Here is a 16,264-nt window from a genome sequence, read left to right as displayed (position 1 = left end):
GCTTCCAGCCACTCTCTTTGAAGAATAAACTAAAACACAACAATACTTCACAGCATACCTCCATAATGCTTGACACAACCCCATTTTTGTTATCTGTAATAAAGGAAGAGCTAGGAGAAGTGCTGGGTGAACTTACATCAAAGCCCAGAGCTTTCTACAGTCTGCCTTACTGCTCATGTGTACACTGTGGAAACCACTTTTATTTAATAACTGGCTGTTTGTATCAATCATCTTAATTTCATAGCCTTAAATTTTACTTACTGCTCTTATTTAATAAGCCTTAATGGAATAATGGCTTTGAAACAGCAGTTGTTAAAAAGTAGCATATGGAAAACCAGTGATTATAATTCTCCTTATTGTGACTGGTAACAGAAATATTGTAAAGCTGCCTTAAAAGCACTATGCTAGTCATAACCAAGCATCTTTGCCTTTTCCTGTGCATCATCCCTACAACATTTGTTGTGTGAGGGGAGATGAAAGTAATCATGAAAGATGAAACCTACAAAGAAACAAAGAACCATGCAATGTGTTTGTTCATTGGAAAAACGTATTCTGTTTTAAGAACCTAAAACTACAAATTTACTACCAAAGATTCTTAGGAAGATTATTATATTTGACGGATGCAAAACTAAAACAATTTTCTACATTACATATACATACAATACAGCAACATAAGATTGGAAAACTGAATTGAACAGTGAAGAAATTCTGCGTTCGCACTCTATTACTCACCTTCTGTAGCAAACTGCTCTAAATGTTTTAAGGTGATTTCTTTGTATTTTGAACTTTCGGCAAGGCGGTCATAAATTACAGTATCCTACAACACAAATAAAATGAATGCAAGCCAATTCAATAGGAAAAAAAAAGTGTTTTGTTGTGTACACAATAAAAATAACACAGGAAAAATGGCAGGAAAAATATGCAGCACCGTATTTATTTCAGTATAAAAAATGAATCTCTAAATTTGCAAATTCTGCTATGATGTAATTCATCTACTACATGTTTTGCTGTTTTTCCTTCATTTTGAAAAGTATAGCATCTTCCTTGTGGAGTCTTTTGATCTCTCTAACATTAAGACAAAGACAGCATTTTAAGCCCCAAAGTTAAAATTAGTTTTTCTTAAATGCCATTTTAAGGCTTTTGTAACCACCCTGATACAAAGAACATTAATGATAGCATCTTGTCTAAATGAGAAGATATTGAATGTACATTTATATTCAATCACCTTTATCTCTTTGAACCATTCAGGAAATAGATTTGCATCATCCTCTGATTAAATTTCAATCTAGATAATGGACAAAGAACTAACAAGCAACTCTGTCATACCCTAATAATAGTGCATATGGGAATTTCCTTTCCACAGAGCCTGTATTCAGGAAGACGTAGAATTAGCCTAACACTGACGACAGGTTAAAACTACCACGTAGTCTTTCCTGGAAGACTACTATTTCCACCTACTGACTCATGCTCAGCTACTCCAGCAAGAAAATTATATATTTAGCAATACCTTCAACCATTTTCTTGGAATACAGAAGGAAATTAATTGACAGTACAAAAGTATTTAGCTAAATTACAAAGAATAAGATGGATGAGTCTCCCTTACCTTCACAGACAGTAAAACAAGGAATACATTAGTCTACCACATTAAACAACTACACAACGAAAACATGTACACTGAAAAAGTTATCAGTGCTCCTTCCCATATCTCTCACCACTTTCCATATTCTCATTACAGTTATTCTTTCTGCAGGCATATTTGCATTGTTAGCATATGTTCTTTGATACAGTGAAAATATTGTAAAACTCACAGCTCCTTTGCAGTAGAGTCTTAACTTTCCCGTTGGCGTGCGAACTATCACTGACATTCTCTTCCTAGAACTGAAAGAGAATTAAGTGCCCAGTAAGTAGGTGGTTCATAAACATAAATATTTACCAATGTCTTCCCCACAGTTATCAATATTTAAGTTACAAAATACAGAGGAAAACAAATAAGGCCCACGTTTTCCAAATGTTCTTCTCAGGAAAATGAAATTATTACTTTGAAAATATAAATTTCACTGTCTAATCACTGAAGTTAACGCAGTCTGCCTGTGCTCTTCTTTGTAGATCTTTTCCTTTAAAAAGAATTTAAGAACCTTTACTGTCATCCTAATGCTCTCTTACTGATCACAAAGAAAGCAGCTTATGGCATAAAGCATTTGTGGCCAGGATCATAAAGTCCTTCTTTACCAGCTAAACAGAAAGAGTCTCTAGGCCTCTGCACTGTGTTACTATTGACAAATACTTCAGTTTAATTTAGCATGCTAAAAACACTGCATAATAAGACTTACAAGGTGCCTTGCTTAATATCACCTACCCTCTAGCTCTTAATTGTTAATGGCTTAGAAGTACTTTTTCTTTCATTTTTAGTGATTGAGATCATAGTAGGAATGAGAAGAAAGCATGGACAAGACAGTCATCTTTGTTTTCTCTTTTCTCTTTGAAGTTCTCCAACAAGCTTTGAATCTACTTTAGATTCAAGTTCATGTCCAGCCAAAATGTGTATTTATACCACACTTCTATCAAACTTCAATTTTTAAAAATAAATCCACAGAAACTATTTAGGGAATGAAAATAATTTATCATGCCTGTACTTCACAGTAAAATGCACAAAACAGATGGAAGTAAACGGTCCATTTATAAGTTCAGTTCCTGTTAGGAACTGGATCTCATTTATAGATCATCAAATAGCATTATTATACAATAGTTCAGATTGCCAAGGAAAACATCCTGTAAGTGGAATATGTGAAGATAGGTTGAGGAAAGAATTTTTAAAATTACTGGTGAAGCAACTGACTGAATATTATCTTCAAAAAAGTATTTTTTGTGTGCGCTTTACTTCAACTACAGATTTGAACAGCAATATATAATTACATTTCTCCTCTGATTACTGCATAAGAAAGCATAAGAGAAATAGTTGCAGCAGTGAATATCTACTTCATTTTTAACCTAAAAAAATCTTAGATAATCAAGATTTCCTAACTCCTTAGACTCTATCCAGTTGGGCATCTGCTAAGATAATCATTGAGAAATTCAAATAACCCAAACTGCACTTATGTTGCCTATAATAAAGGCAACTTCTGAGATTCACTTTGCTTCCTGGCATGATTGTTCAGCCTATAGCTATCTTAATTTATTATATCTGTCTGAATGTGAAGACTGTGGAGGAACCTGTTATTTAGGGTTTGTCTTTCTAAAATGTATATATTTATAAAAGTGTTTATATACATATATACACACAAACACACAAGTTTATACACACATATGCTCCCTTACAGCTACTAACAAAGTTGTCTTGTAATACCAGAACCTGAAGTTAGATTGCATGGTAATCAATCTTTCAAAGATATATTAGAGAATAACCAAGGTTTTCCTGCAGCTTTCTGAAAGTTGAGCTATGAAGACAGCTATTGAACCTTGGCTGAAATACATTTCTCTTAAAAGTGCAAGAAAGGCAGGACTTACTGTCAAAGACTTCTAACTTTTTATGTGCGTTTTCACTGCAGTGACAGTATTATTTATTTTTCGTGGTGAAATACAGAAACCACAAAAATTGCACTACTGCACATAACTGTCAGTGTGATACCAACTTTTTGTTTTGTTTTTTTTCTCATAGGAGGTAGAATAGCTGGTAAGTCCCATGGAATTGCCATGAGATTACAGATTGCCAGAAGCAATCATAAGGAGACAGAAACACTCTTGATGAGCCCCTTATTAATACATAATGTCTATCTCAAGTTTAAGATAAAAAAAAACATCAGAGTTTAACCATGCAAACACAGAAAACAAGCACTGCTACCTACCCAAGCTAGATAACTACTCTATCAGCCATTTGTTCTTTTTCTACATTTAGAAGTATTTCTCTCCAGATGGAAAACAAAACAGAAATCCGGCTCCTATTTGGAGAAGGGGTAAAATCTCAAATGCTCTAGAAGGCCTTATGTTTGCTCAGAACAACAGCCAAGGCAATGTGCATTATTCATAAAACTGGTTTGAGGTGCGGGACTAGTCAACCTCTTGATGCATTCTGGACAAGTTACAGTCTCTACATCAGAAGCCTTACCCTGTAACTAACCATGGTAACTAACCATGGTAACTTACCCTGTAACTAACATCTGCTAGGATGTGGAGACGTGCTCCAGGGATGCAAGTGAAAATTAGTAAATTAAATCCATAGATGCTGCGTATTCCGGATGCTGAAATATAATTATCAATGGAATTAATTTTAATAGACTTTACTACTAATCTAACAAGCAGGTATCACCAAAACCTCCATCAGGAACACTGCTGATGTAATGTCATGTTGCACTGATGAGCGATTTGTGCACTGGTAATAGAGATAGCTTATGCTTACTCAAATGAGGAATCACACGCTCAAATTTATACTCGTTTTCCTACTCTCTACCTAGTTAGGTGAAAAGACAGTGCATGTACTCAGCACATGGCAGCAGAGGGTCTGACAAAATAGTGTCTGATATGGAAGCGTGTATGAAACAAAGGTATGGAATTGAATGCCAAAATACTGGTACTCACTGACATTCATTGACACTTGCTGAACATTTATGGAGACCAAACAGAGCATGTGAGCACAGTAAGGTGGTGGGTAGTCCATTTCAGCAGTGGTGATGGTCACTTCTGCTGGTACAGATTTTTACGAGCACAGCCTACTGGCTCTTTTTCATCACTAGCAAAAAAACACAGCTAATAGTGGTGACTGTGTTGAAAGATAGTGTTTTGTAGCTGAGAATTCGCCCCATCAAATAGTGTTAGTCCTAGTATCTTCTGTAGCTTCCATGGAAATAAATAGGAGGCATTACTTCTGGAGAGGTCGATGCAGGATATTATATACTACTATTATTTTCACATGCAAATATACAATCACTGTAAAAAGAGGATACCATAAAACAACTCCATCAAGCATTTCTACAAGTTCTACTTCTGTAATTTCTCTTCAGAAGTACTTTATCAAATGTCGACACTGTTACATTCTATTTGCTGAACAGCCGTATCTGGCTTGTGTAGGAAGATAGTAAGAAATCTGTATGCATTTCTTCTGGGGCAAAAAAACACCCTAGAACACCACAAACTACTCATCCGATGATACATGTTCCTACCCATACAGTTTGTGTTGGGTTTTGGAGCAAAAAATTCTTCTGTTGTGGAACAAGGGTGACCTCTAGTGCTTCCAGTAAGTCAGTTCCAAGTAAAGCTAAACACAACAAGAACAAAAACAGCTACAGAAACTGAGTGCTTGGTAAACTTGGGTTATTGGTATCCACTGAAAACCTAAATCCTCCAAAGGCTCGCTACATTTTCAGAACACAAAATGAGAAAAAGTGCCTACAGGAAAATGAAATCATGGCCTAAGCCTGAAAATTTTCAATTATATCTTCCACAATACATATGAAAATATTAATTAAAGTTAATTGCAAGCATTCATTAATATATGTTCAAAACACTAAAAAATGTATTTGAAGCATTATTGTTTTATTCTATTCCACAGACTTTTTCCCTATGTTTCACATTATTTCTTTTATCATAAATCACAGGCAACTGTCTATCTTCAACCCCGTCACTTCTACTGCTTTGGAATTTACTTATTGAATCTTCAAAGTAAGATCAAGTGAACCAAAACAGGACAGGGAAAGGTAAATAATGGTCACTTTACACATGCATAATTGTAAGAAACCATTCTAAAAAAAAAAAAGAAGAGATTCAGCACAGAAATTTCTTCCCAATCCCGTGACAAAGTAAGCAACAGGACTACATGAATGCTTAAAAAATAAATTGCAATCATGTATACAATTTAAATTAGTTTACATAACAAATGAAAAAAACCTGCATACTATGAGGATCTTTACAATTCCAATTTCTTGGACAGGCATTTTTAATCACAAGCAAAGTAAGTGAAAAGTCACTTTCCAAGAAAACGAATCGATGCTCTAGGGTTCCAGCTCAGTTAAGAATGGACTCCAATCTGGATTATCTAAATAAGTCAAAAACATGTATATGCAAAGACATTCCATCAGTCAAAGCAAACATAAATTATCTGTAGCACTTGAGGCTTCCCCTTGCTTCCAAATATAAATTTCAAAACATCAGATTACTCTAGCACTTTCAAGAATATATTCAACTTCAAGTATTTTACTTTACTATTTCACTTCACATCATTTTTTGAGGTTTTTGAGAGTAAAAGTTTTGGGAAATGAGCAAAAGCAAATGTGAAAAATATTAGCAAAAAAGATAACACAGAATGTGTCTCCATAAACATTTTGTCAGAAAAACAGAAGTTTGGTCTTAATCATGTGCATTACATTGCCTCATCACATATTATAGAAACAAAAGCCAAGTCTGTACAGCTTGCCTGTAAGAATATAAAAAAACATTATTTTTTATCCATGATAAATTCAATGTACTTTCACAAACAGACATTAAGTGCTTACCTTGTAAATTCTAGCACATTTAGCAATTCATATCTTTCTTCATGTCCCAACTGAAAAACAAAAGTGAGAATTAATGCAAAAAAATCCAAAGCAGAAGAATCAAAGAAACATCTGTATATGTACCGTGATGCAGTTACTCAATAAATACTTAATATGGTAACAGTAAATACACCACGCTGTAATGTTTCCCCAAAGCACTTACAGATTCTATAATTACTGAGTCAGGTGTCCTTCCAGTGAATACAAAACGAAGATGTCTTGCTGCTCTGACCAATGCTCCCTCATCTGCAACAAATCAATTAGTAGTACTTTTTTTTTTACAAGATGTACGAAGAAACTGTTAGTTTGCCCCATGATTTAATGGATGCTTTTGATTTTGCCTTGCTTTGTTCTCTCCTGAATTCAAAAACATCCTATGAACGAGAGTTGGCTTGAGCTAGACCTTTTGTGCTATACTTTTTTTCTCACTCTCAAAGGATCTTATCGTTACTTTTATCCCACTGAAAACATATTTTGTTCATTTTTGATTACAAACTCTTTGTTCTGAATTCCATGGTTACCAAGTACAGATAAGTTCACAAGCAAGGACATACATTTATGTTCCAGTTAGATTTTCATTTGCATTTGAGTACTTCCATCAGACATTCGCAGCTATCTAATGACAGCTTAGGAACAGAACATGGTTAATCACTCTTTGCCCTTACATAACCTGTATATATTTTCTAAAGAAAATCAGAAAAGACCGAGTTCCTATTTTTTAGACAAAACAGTCTAGCTGATATCTACTCTTTTTTGAGAGATGCTTTCTTCTTTAATTTTAGAAGATAGTTCAAAATAATTAATTTTAAACAAAATTTGCATGTTGAGTATGCATGTTTATGTTCTCTGAATTACTCGACTCTCACCTGGAGATGCTGCTTGATATATAATCTTATCACCTTCTCTTTCTGGAACAGCTGTATGACACACTGCCATCATTGTCAAAAACTCACATATTATAGGTGCAGTTGGCTAAAAAAATGGCAGAAAATGTTTAACAATTTAATCGATAAGTTACTGAAGTGTAATAATAGATATGGACAAACAATAACCAATAAAATGCTAACGGAAGATTGCTCTTTTGAACATCAACAGATAAGCCCACCGGACATTATCTGTCTGTGTATCAGCTTCAGCGTGCAGAGTAACTTCTCATCTGTGCACTTCAATATAGGGTATGCAGATAGAGTGTATATCATTTACAATCATAGAATCAAAAATGAAAAACCATAAACACAGAGAAATTCAAACAAGTATTTTATAGGGAAGGCAAGTCCAAATGATGAAAATGCAAAATGATTTCACAGCTAATTCTTATTATTCATGAAAGTCTCTTTCGATTTGAGCTTTTTTATTAAAACTATTTCTTCCTGCATTGCTTTTGTCTAACACCTTATTTATTAACATAGTTTTTAAGAACCTTTGGAAAGACTTAGCGACCAAACTTGAAAGTCATGTACAAAATATCATAAGGTCAGGCAGCTAGTTCTTAAAGGAAGATACTAAGATAAGTGTCTCAAACACTTCAAAACCTGCAAAGCTGAAAGAACTTCAAATAGTTTAACCAAAGGAGGGAAAAATAATGTATCTAAACAGAAATAACTGACTGTTTTTGACTAATAAGAACTAAAAAATATATTAGTACAGATTAAGTTTGCCAAATGAATGAAATTATTCCAAAGGAAACTATTGTATTTCCCTTAAATAAGCTCAAAGTAGTCACCTCAATCAAGGTTTTTTGTAGCATATATACAGTATCTGTGATCAGTGTTAGAATGTCAACCATGAAGATGAAATTAATTACCTTATAAAATAATATCTGAAAACATAACAATTCCACACTGAAACACTAATGAGTAACTTACAGGACTCAAACAAATTCAAAGCTCTTCATGGCCAAATGCGAGCAGGTTTGTCCCTCTTACATCAAAAACCCCCGGATTCTTTAGGGCATCTTTAAAAGTCTATGTTAGAGATTCTTTTCCAAATTGCTTACAAATGCATTTAACATACATTGTTGAAATTAGATTGAAATTTTAAAGGATCTTGCCCATATTATATACACTTAATACTATATATCTACCAGAAAACAGATTTATTTCCAGGTGGATCTAATCAACATGCATCAGCAACGAATAATGTAAAGATATTCATGAGGGCATGCTGATTCTGTATGAGAACATATTTTCCCTCACAGGAAAACACTATGACTTGCTAAAAGCAACACTGAAAATTCAGAAAACAATGGTAATTGTTTCTGTATTACTTACATGATTATTTTGAAGATTCTCCAGTAGTGATGAGTCACTAAACATTTTTTCATCTCCATTTTGTGAGCCTTGCCTAGAAATAATTTGGTAAAAGAGAGATCACCATTAGCATATACTTAATAGTTCACATGCAAATAATCCACATTTCCGTGCTCAGGTCAAACATAAATTTTGGTTTAAGATGTTACAAGAATGGCTGTAGTCTCACACAGTGCAAAAATGAAGGAAATAGGAATTTGTTAGAGGTCAAAGTTTACCTAATTTTAATAAACCTTATACAAATACACTTGAATTCAGGTATGTTTTTCTGCTCACTTCAGATAACACAGGATAAAGTTTTCAAAGCAAGACTGGCTTCTTGTTATCTGATTTCCACAGAAGGATATTATTGGAAGGACTTAGAACAACACAAACCTGGAAGAACTTAAATTTCTTAAGAAATTAACAGCTTTGTCATAGGTTTGCAATGTGTTTGCAGAAAAGAAAGTCATACCTGAAGGAGTAAGCAAACTGAGTTCAGACATTATGGAACAAACATTCTGTTTGTTTCCCATTACTCATGACTAAAATAACCTAATTTGATGTATAAAGTACACAGAAGTAAGGATGAAGTAGCAAAGGATTGAAGAGACACTAGATGGAGATAGTCCTTGAGAAACAGTCTTACACTAACGCTCACACTGCAGAGGTCTTCTGGCTGAAGTAGCTACTTCTAGAAAGACTTCTTATCAACTGATTGCCGAGCATCAAGACAATCCAGTTGAGTTTGAATCTCAATGACATAGAACAGTTCTGAAAAATGAACCCTCTCAGAGGAAAATATTATTTTCATTTATTTTGGATTTTGCCCTGTAGTGATTTTCGTTGAAGGATAAGCCATGTTTGTCTCAAAGGCAGTCTAAAGATCTTTTATGAAAACCAAAAAAGTGAGCTGCTATAGTCTTGAATTACCCTGAAGGAATGCAAAACGACAGCATTCTGCACAACTACTCAAGGACAGATTTTTCCAAAAGCCTGTTATGAAGTGAGAAATTTAAAGCATCCTCAATCACCAAGATTTACATTTATTTACTTTAAATGCAGAGCAGCTGGGCAAAATGTTAGCAGTTTCATACTCATTCAATTTATTTATAAATTTCAAGCTTTGATTGCTTAAAATTTTTAGACAAAGACTTTAGGATATTTTTCAGATTCTCAGTACTAAATCTGAAAAATACTTGTAGGTATAACTGTTTTCCAGGTAGACAGAAAATATCTATAATTAAAAAAAAATACTTAAAAGCTTTGGAATTTGGTACATTATTTAAGTCTAGAAATATTAGTCAAGCAGATGTTTTTAATTACAATGGACCTCCACACAAAAAATAATTTTCCTGAGTATTTTAATTTGTGAATGTTTACATGTCATTGATAGCTTATAAAGTACTGCTTTTTTTTTTTTTTTTACACAGTTTTGTGCTACATATCTTGCCATGACTTTCAAGAAATACAATAAGAATAGTTTAAAGATTGTAAGTGACTTTTGTCCCCAATTTACCACAGTGTATTTTGAAAAAGACTGTAAATATTTAGTTTAAGAAAGAACAATGAAGGAAATGTAAGGCATCATGCAGTAGGCAACAGCAAGGAAGTCAGGACTCAGTCTTTCCTGAGGGCCCGTTAAGAGATTGTCTCCTCAAAGGAATCTGTTATCTCAGTTTCGATAAAGAATTAAGTAATGGTAATTCTCTAAAACCATTTGCAGGAAGCAAAATACTAACACTAACTTCTGTATTTTTTACTCTCAAACATTATTTTTCAAACACCTTAGGGATTATTACTAAACTGTTACAGGATAACAGGAGAAAAGTGTGACCAAAGTTACCACAGTACTTTGTATGTACCTTTATAAAAAACAAAGTTTTCTTCAATATACAATTTGGATTTGTACACGATTACCAGTAGGATACCTCAGTGACCCTATCATCAATTCTATCCCAGAGTACAGATCTGAATGCCAGAGAATTCTGATTCATAAATTGGTGTAAGACTTGGTTGGGCTGCATCAACTCGAAGATAAAATGACTTTTGAGTAAAATATTCTGCAATAAACCATCTTTCTGAAAAAATCTCACTGTTTTTAAGCTTCAGTTTTAAACAAATACCACATACTGCTTGATTCTGATAGCTTACCAATCATCTGAAGGAACACTATAGTCCTCAAGTTCAGGGCAATCGCTGCACATGAAGCAAGAGAGGAAGAGAGGAAGAGAAATAGGGATAGGAAAAAGAATCACAAAGGCTAAAAAAAAATTGGATTATGTATAAAAGAGAAGGCAGTTAATGAAATTAAATGACTAAAAAAAAGTAAAGCTATCTCAACTGAGTATTTTGCTAGTGCCTAGAAAATAACACTGCAAAAAATATGATATTTCTCTTGCGGCTTTATAAAACAAAAGCTATCATTTTCATCCATGCCTGCTTACTAACTTCTACCAGTTGAACAAATTACAATTCTTACTTTATATTTCAATATACACTTGAACAATGTTTTGATTGTAAACAAAAGGTAAGTTTTAATTTTTGTTATGATAACAAAACTTATCCGAGTTCAAATATTCAAAAGCATAGCTAGCCATTGCACACCAGGATTCAACCCGGTGATGACAATTAGCTGACTTAGCTGATGTAGAGCTGTGTGTGTGTGCACAAGTAGATATATGAAATATCAGGTTTAGAATGGCACTTTATTACAGGTCTTAAATAAAAAAAACCAACACAGTATGGTTAAGGATCAAAGTTTCTCAAAACAGAAAGTTGACATTAGAATCCTCAAAACTATCCAAATGATAAGGCCACACTGCTGGCTTAAGCCATAAACTTAATCTCACAGACTTGCTTGGTCTCTGCCCACTTTCAGAGGTATCTAATTACCAGCTTACTGATCAGACTAGGTCCAGCATCTCTCATACTGGGCAGCCATGCTGTCACTTAAAATATGAACGCTTCTGCTCTATTCACTGCTCTAAAGAATTTATTTTAAGTGAACCACCTTGGAGGTTTGAAGCCTTTGCAAACTCAGTTGAAGAATTTGTCTGCAACTACTGACAAATAAGTAATAAAATTCTTTGTTTGCATTTATCTGGAGACGTCTCGTAATAGCAATACCAATACCATGAGTTATGTAATTTAAACAATCCTCATAAAAGCTATCTAGATTATGTGGTAAAGCACGGCAGTTCAAGTTCTTGTTCATCCTTTATTATCTAGTGAAAAAGCATGCAAAATATGAAGCGTGAACCAATAAGGAAGTCCATGCACTTTCGCAAATTTGAAGGCAGACTTTGCTTTTTAAAAAAATAAAAGAAACAAACACTGAACAGACACAGTAACAGAAAAAAAACAAGTATACTGAAGTTGTGTTACAGCAGTAAGGATAGCTATACTTTTGCTTGCAGAAAGAAGCATTCATGCTTACTATTAATAGCATTTCATAGTCACAAACAAATTGGCCCCTAGTTGCATCTACTGCTTCTACTACTAAGTTTATTATGGTGTTAATTTAACTGTGTTCAAATATGCACAGGCAGAGGAAAGGCATACAAGTAAACAAATAAATATATAATAAAATACCTACCCATAAGCAACTCCTGCCACAGTACATTTTTTAAATTGCATGACGTTACATGTCAGAGTACCCGTTTTGTCAGAAAATATGTATTTGACCTAAATGAACGATGAAATCATTATGTATTAATTTTGGCAGTTACTTACATATCTAGTACAATTTTGGCTATAAACACAATAAAGTAAATACATTTTTACCACTTCCACAATCTTCAAAGCATCACAGAACAATCTAAGTTGGAACGGACTTTAAGGTCCTTCCAAGCTCCTGCTGTAGGCAGGGCTGTCACCCACCAGATCAGATTGCCCAGGGCCCTATCCAACCTAGCTTGAAAGCCTCCAGGGACGGGGCATCCACAGCTTCTTTGGTCAGCCTATTAAAGTGCAACACCACTCTGAGTGAAGAATGTCTTCTGTGTATCTAATCTAAATCTATCCCCTTTTAGTTTAAATTACCCCATGTCTATCACTATACTCCCTGACAAAGAATCCTCCCCACCCTTTATATACTGGAAGAATGCTACAGGGCCCAAATACAGTTCTACAAAGTCAGACTTTCAGAAAACAAAGAACACACAACTGAGCTCCTGTGAAAAGTGACTGCTTTTACAATATGAAGAGGGAACTCCAAAGCAAAATGCAGAATTTATCTGTCAAAATTAAGAAAATGTAAAATAAAGAAAAACATGTAAAATAAAAAGACTAAGGCACATATGTTTTTAAAAATAAGCTCTCACTTATTTAAGAATTCAAATTTTAAAACACTGACTTAGAGCCAGTAATCTTCTCTACCTGCCCAAGTTCTTCATTGAGATTGGAAGTCCGAGCCATTGCAGCAGTGTCAGTAGGTTCATAATGCATGTCTATGTCCTATAAGAAAAATGAAAGCATATGTTTCAAAATTATCTTTCCAGAACTTGTTATGAAAAAAAAAATCTGGCACCTAATCAGCAAAGAAAAACACAGAAGAACAAATTGAACACAAAGACAAGGGATCTACTTCTATTTATTTCAACATGGGAGCCACAAACACAATCGGATCACTTCCAAATATCTCCAAAAGAAATTAGATTTTCCGTTTTAACATCAGAATCTGTAAAGACTAAGATTTCACAGAATACTGGAGGTAATCTGAGTACTAGCGAAACTGTCAAACCCGTGCACCTAAAACAGATCTGTCAACAGACAGAAACATTGTAACATTTAGCCTGAAGCAAGTCTTAACTATCCACATTGTTCCCACTTCTGAATACTACCATAAACATTCTTTAAACTGAAGACAGAGATAAATTTAAGAGTAAACAATAACTTCAGGATACATTGTTAGTTGTTTTCTTTCTTCTCGCTCATCTTTAGTCCTTCCCCCCCCACCCCCCCCCCCGAACAAACCCAAACAAAAACAGTTCCATTTAAAATACAATAAAAATAAGAAAACACTGCTAAAGTATGGCAGTATAGTGCTACAAATTGCAAATAGCCAAATTCTCTATACTGATACCTCATGTACACACAGAAGGATTATCCTTAAGATAGAAAACATCCAGAGTTCCCTATTAACATAAATGTATTTAAGGACAACAAATCCCTCATTATGTGAAATAGAGGGAACAGAAGTTACAACTGTCTCCTTTAGGATTAGCTCCATAGACACTAGTTGCCAATCTTCACATTCAATGTAGGTTAGCCTTTACTGAATAGGGAACACAAAGGAACAAATTCCTCCCATTCTTTTATAATTTGCATGATAATTTTGCCATAGCACAAAAGAAATAAAAAATAGCTGACTACTCACTCACAAAAATATTTAACTTTTACAATGAAGTATGATTTTGCTAATGAGTGTTTTATCTCTATCTACCTGACCTCACACAAATCTACTTCATGCCCTTGACCAAGGAATCAGATTAAAGAGTTGACAATGGCATGAGTAACTCACATTTAGATAAAACTGAAAAACTGAAGGCATGATAAAAAAAAATCCCTTATGTGGCTTTAAGAAAAAAGAAAAACACAAAAAACCCCCAAACCAATATTTGTCCCACAAGCAACCCAACTGATAACCCTTTTTCCAATGGCAGAAAAAGAAACTATTCAAATGTTCTTTATACAGTCTGCAAAAGATAATACTAATAGACAATGGTTTTGTTCCAAAACCTTTAAAGTGCAGTGGCAGAAAAAGCAAAAAGACTACATATAGGGAAAAAAAACAAAGAAATATGTGCTAAGTTCAGAAAAAAAAAAAATAAATAAAAATGAAACAATACAAAACTCCACTAGGATGCAAGATACTTTCTTCTGATCATTCTGGCTGAAGATCTGATGCCTCAGAATTAATGAGAAAGAACAAAGCACTGTAAAAAGTGCTACAAATAGCTTGTATGAGTATAAAATGGTAAATAAAGCCACATATAATTACCTTCTTGGGTCTCAGTAATAATAAACAGCACTCTTAAGTATTAACCATAAGAAAATAAACCTATATATAAACAAGTGTTTAACTTAATTGCAAGCTACTCAGTTTTAGACATTAATATTTATTATAGAAATATTTACCCAATTTATGAAATATGCTTGGATAAATTTAACAACTTCAAGTGTAACCAACAAACTGATAGGAATTAGATTGTTGAAGAGAATGATAAAAGTCAAGAAGTTCAAACCAAAGTTGCTTGCTCCACCATCTGCCAAAAAAAACAAAGCAAAACAGAAAACATTTAAGACCATATTCCAAAGCAAGCGTATGTAGTGTATTCAGAACACTGCTGATTTTATAATTCTGTCTAAAAAGACACCTAAGAATTTATAAATTACTGCCTTAAAAACTGTATGCAGCAAGAAAGGTTCCTTAAACAACATGAACCATCAGCAATTTAAGAGTACTGAGACTACATTCCACAACAATGAATAACAAGATCAATGTGTTAGCCCATGTTAAGAAGTACTCTTGTGTTAGCCTATATAGGATTATGACCATCGCTTGGAAATTATCTGGTTTTAGCAGTGCCTACAGCCTGATATTAAGAGAGAAGAAAAGAGAAATAGAGCAAGGATCAGACACTGAGTTTCACGGTGGCTACGATTTTTCAAAATTGTGGCCTGTTGCAGAAGGCTGCCCTCCAGAAAATCAGCAGCTCTCCCAGTTGAAAATCCTGGTGATCCTGTTCCAGTCTTTTTATTGTACACACTGCCCCCTTGTAATTCTACTGCATGCGATTCAGAATTGCTTCAAAAAACACATGCTGTTTTATTTTTTTCTGTTGTCGCTAAAAAAAAAAAAATAATAATCCATCAGTGTGCTCAGGGTCATCAATTGGTGTCCTCTACAAACATCCTTCTGACAGATACAGGGCTGTGGCTGTGGGCCTATTGTATGTGGACCTGCTTGTTACAGTAAAATCCAAGTTTTGGTTTTCATTAATACCAATTCTAGCATCAAACGAAGTACAAATTTGGAAGATCATGGAGGTAACACTTATTCTAACTAATGGCAATCTAGATTACATTAAGTTTGATACATACTGCTGGTTAAAAATAAAAATTGTGCCAACAAAATTCCAAATAGCATTCCTCAGAACAGAAAAGACGGAACTCTAATGAGAATGTAATTAAATAAACAACAGAATTCAATAAAGGTAAAGAGGAATAAATTGCTTCTTACGTATTAGCAGTACCTTGATCAAGAGCAATTCTAAAGGGCATAACTTAAAGAAACATCAGAAGTCCATTTAATCATGTAAGGTATAAGGAAGTGGACTGATAAGGACAATCACTTGAAAATCCCATCAAATCTCAATGGCCACTATTTCAAGTTTTCTTATTTTCAGGAATAAAAAAATAAAAGCTTCAGAATTGCTTCCACAGACTTCC

The 16,264-nt window shown here is 34.1% G+C and overlaps 1 protein-coding gene across 5 annotated transcripts in view; it reads right to left on the bottom strand.

The window, feature by feature from the left end:
- Nucleotides 1-16,264, bottom strand: part of ATP8A1 (ATPase phospholipid transporting 8A1) — a 94,914-nt gene that overhangs the window by 47,249 nt on the left and 31,401 nt on the right. For 4 of the 5 annotated variants that reach the window (XM_048941329.1, XM_048941328.1, XM_048941331.1 and 1 more), the window contains 10 exons: nt 14,951-15,078; nt 13,190-13,267; nt 12,408-12,496; nt 10,964-11,008; nt 8,792-8,864; nt 7,388-7,493; nt 6,685-6,767; nt 6,483-6,532; nt 1,809-1,878; nt 733-817 (listed from right to left, as the gene is read on the bottom strand). In XM_048941329.1, coding sequence (XP_048797286.1) covers nt 733-817; nt 1,809-1,878; nt 6,483-6,532; nt 6,685-6,767; nt 7,388-7,493; nt 8,792-8,864; nt 10,964-11,008; nt 12,408-12,496; nt 13,190-13,267; nt 14,951-15,078 — 807 coding nt within the window. The remainder of the gene's footprint in view (nt 1-732; nt 818-1,808; nt 1,879-6,482; nt 6,533-6,684; nt 6,768-7,387; nt 7,494-8,791; nt 8,865-10,963; nt 11,009-12,407; nt 12,497-13,189; nt 13,268-14,950; nt 15,079-16,264) is intronic. The other variant, XM_048941330.1, reaches the window with a different exon arrangement.

The sequence above is a fragment of the Lagopus muta genome, chromosome 4 (assembly GCF_023343835.1).
Source record: "Lagopus muta isolate bLagMut1 chromosome 4, bLagMut1 primary, whole genome shotgun sequence".
Lineage (NCBI taxonomy): Eukaryota > Metazoa > Chordata > Aves > Galliformes > Phasianidae > Lagopus > Lagopus muta.
This window is presented reverse-complemented; position numbering and strand designations above follow the sequence as displayed.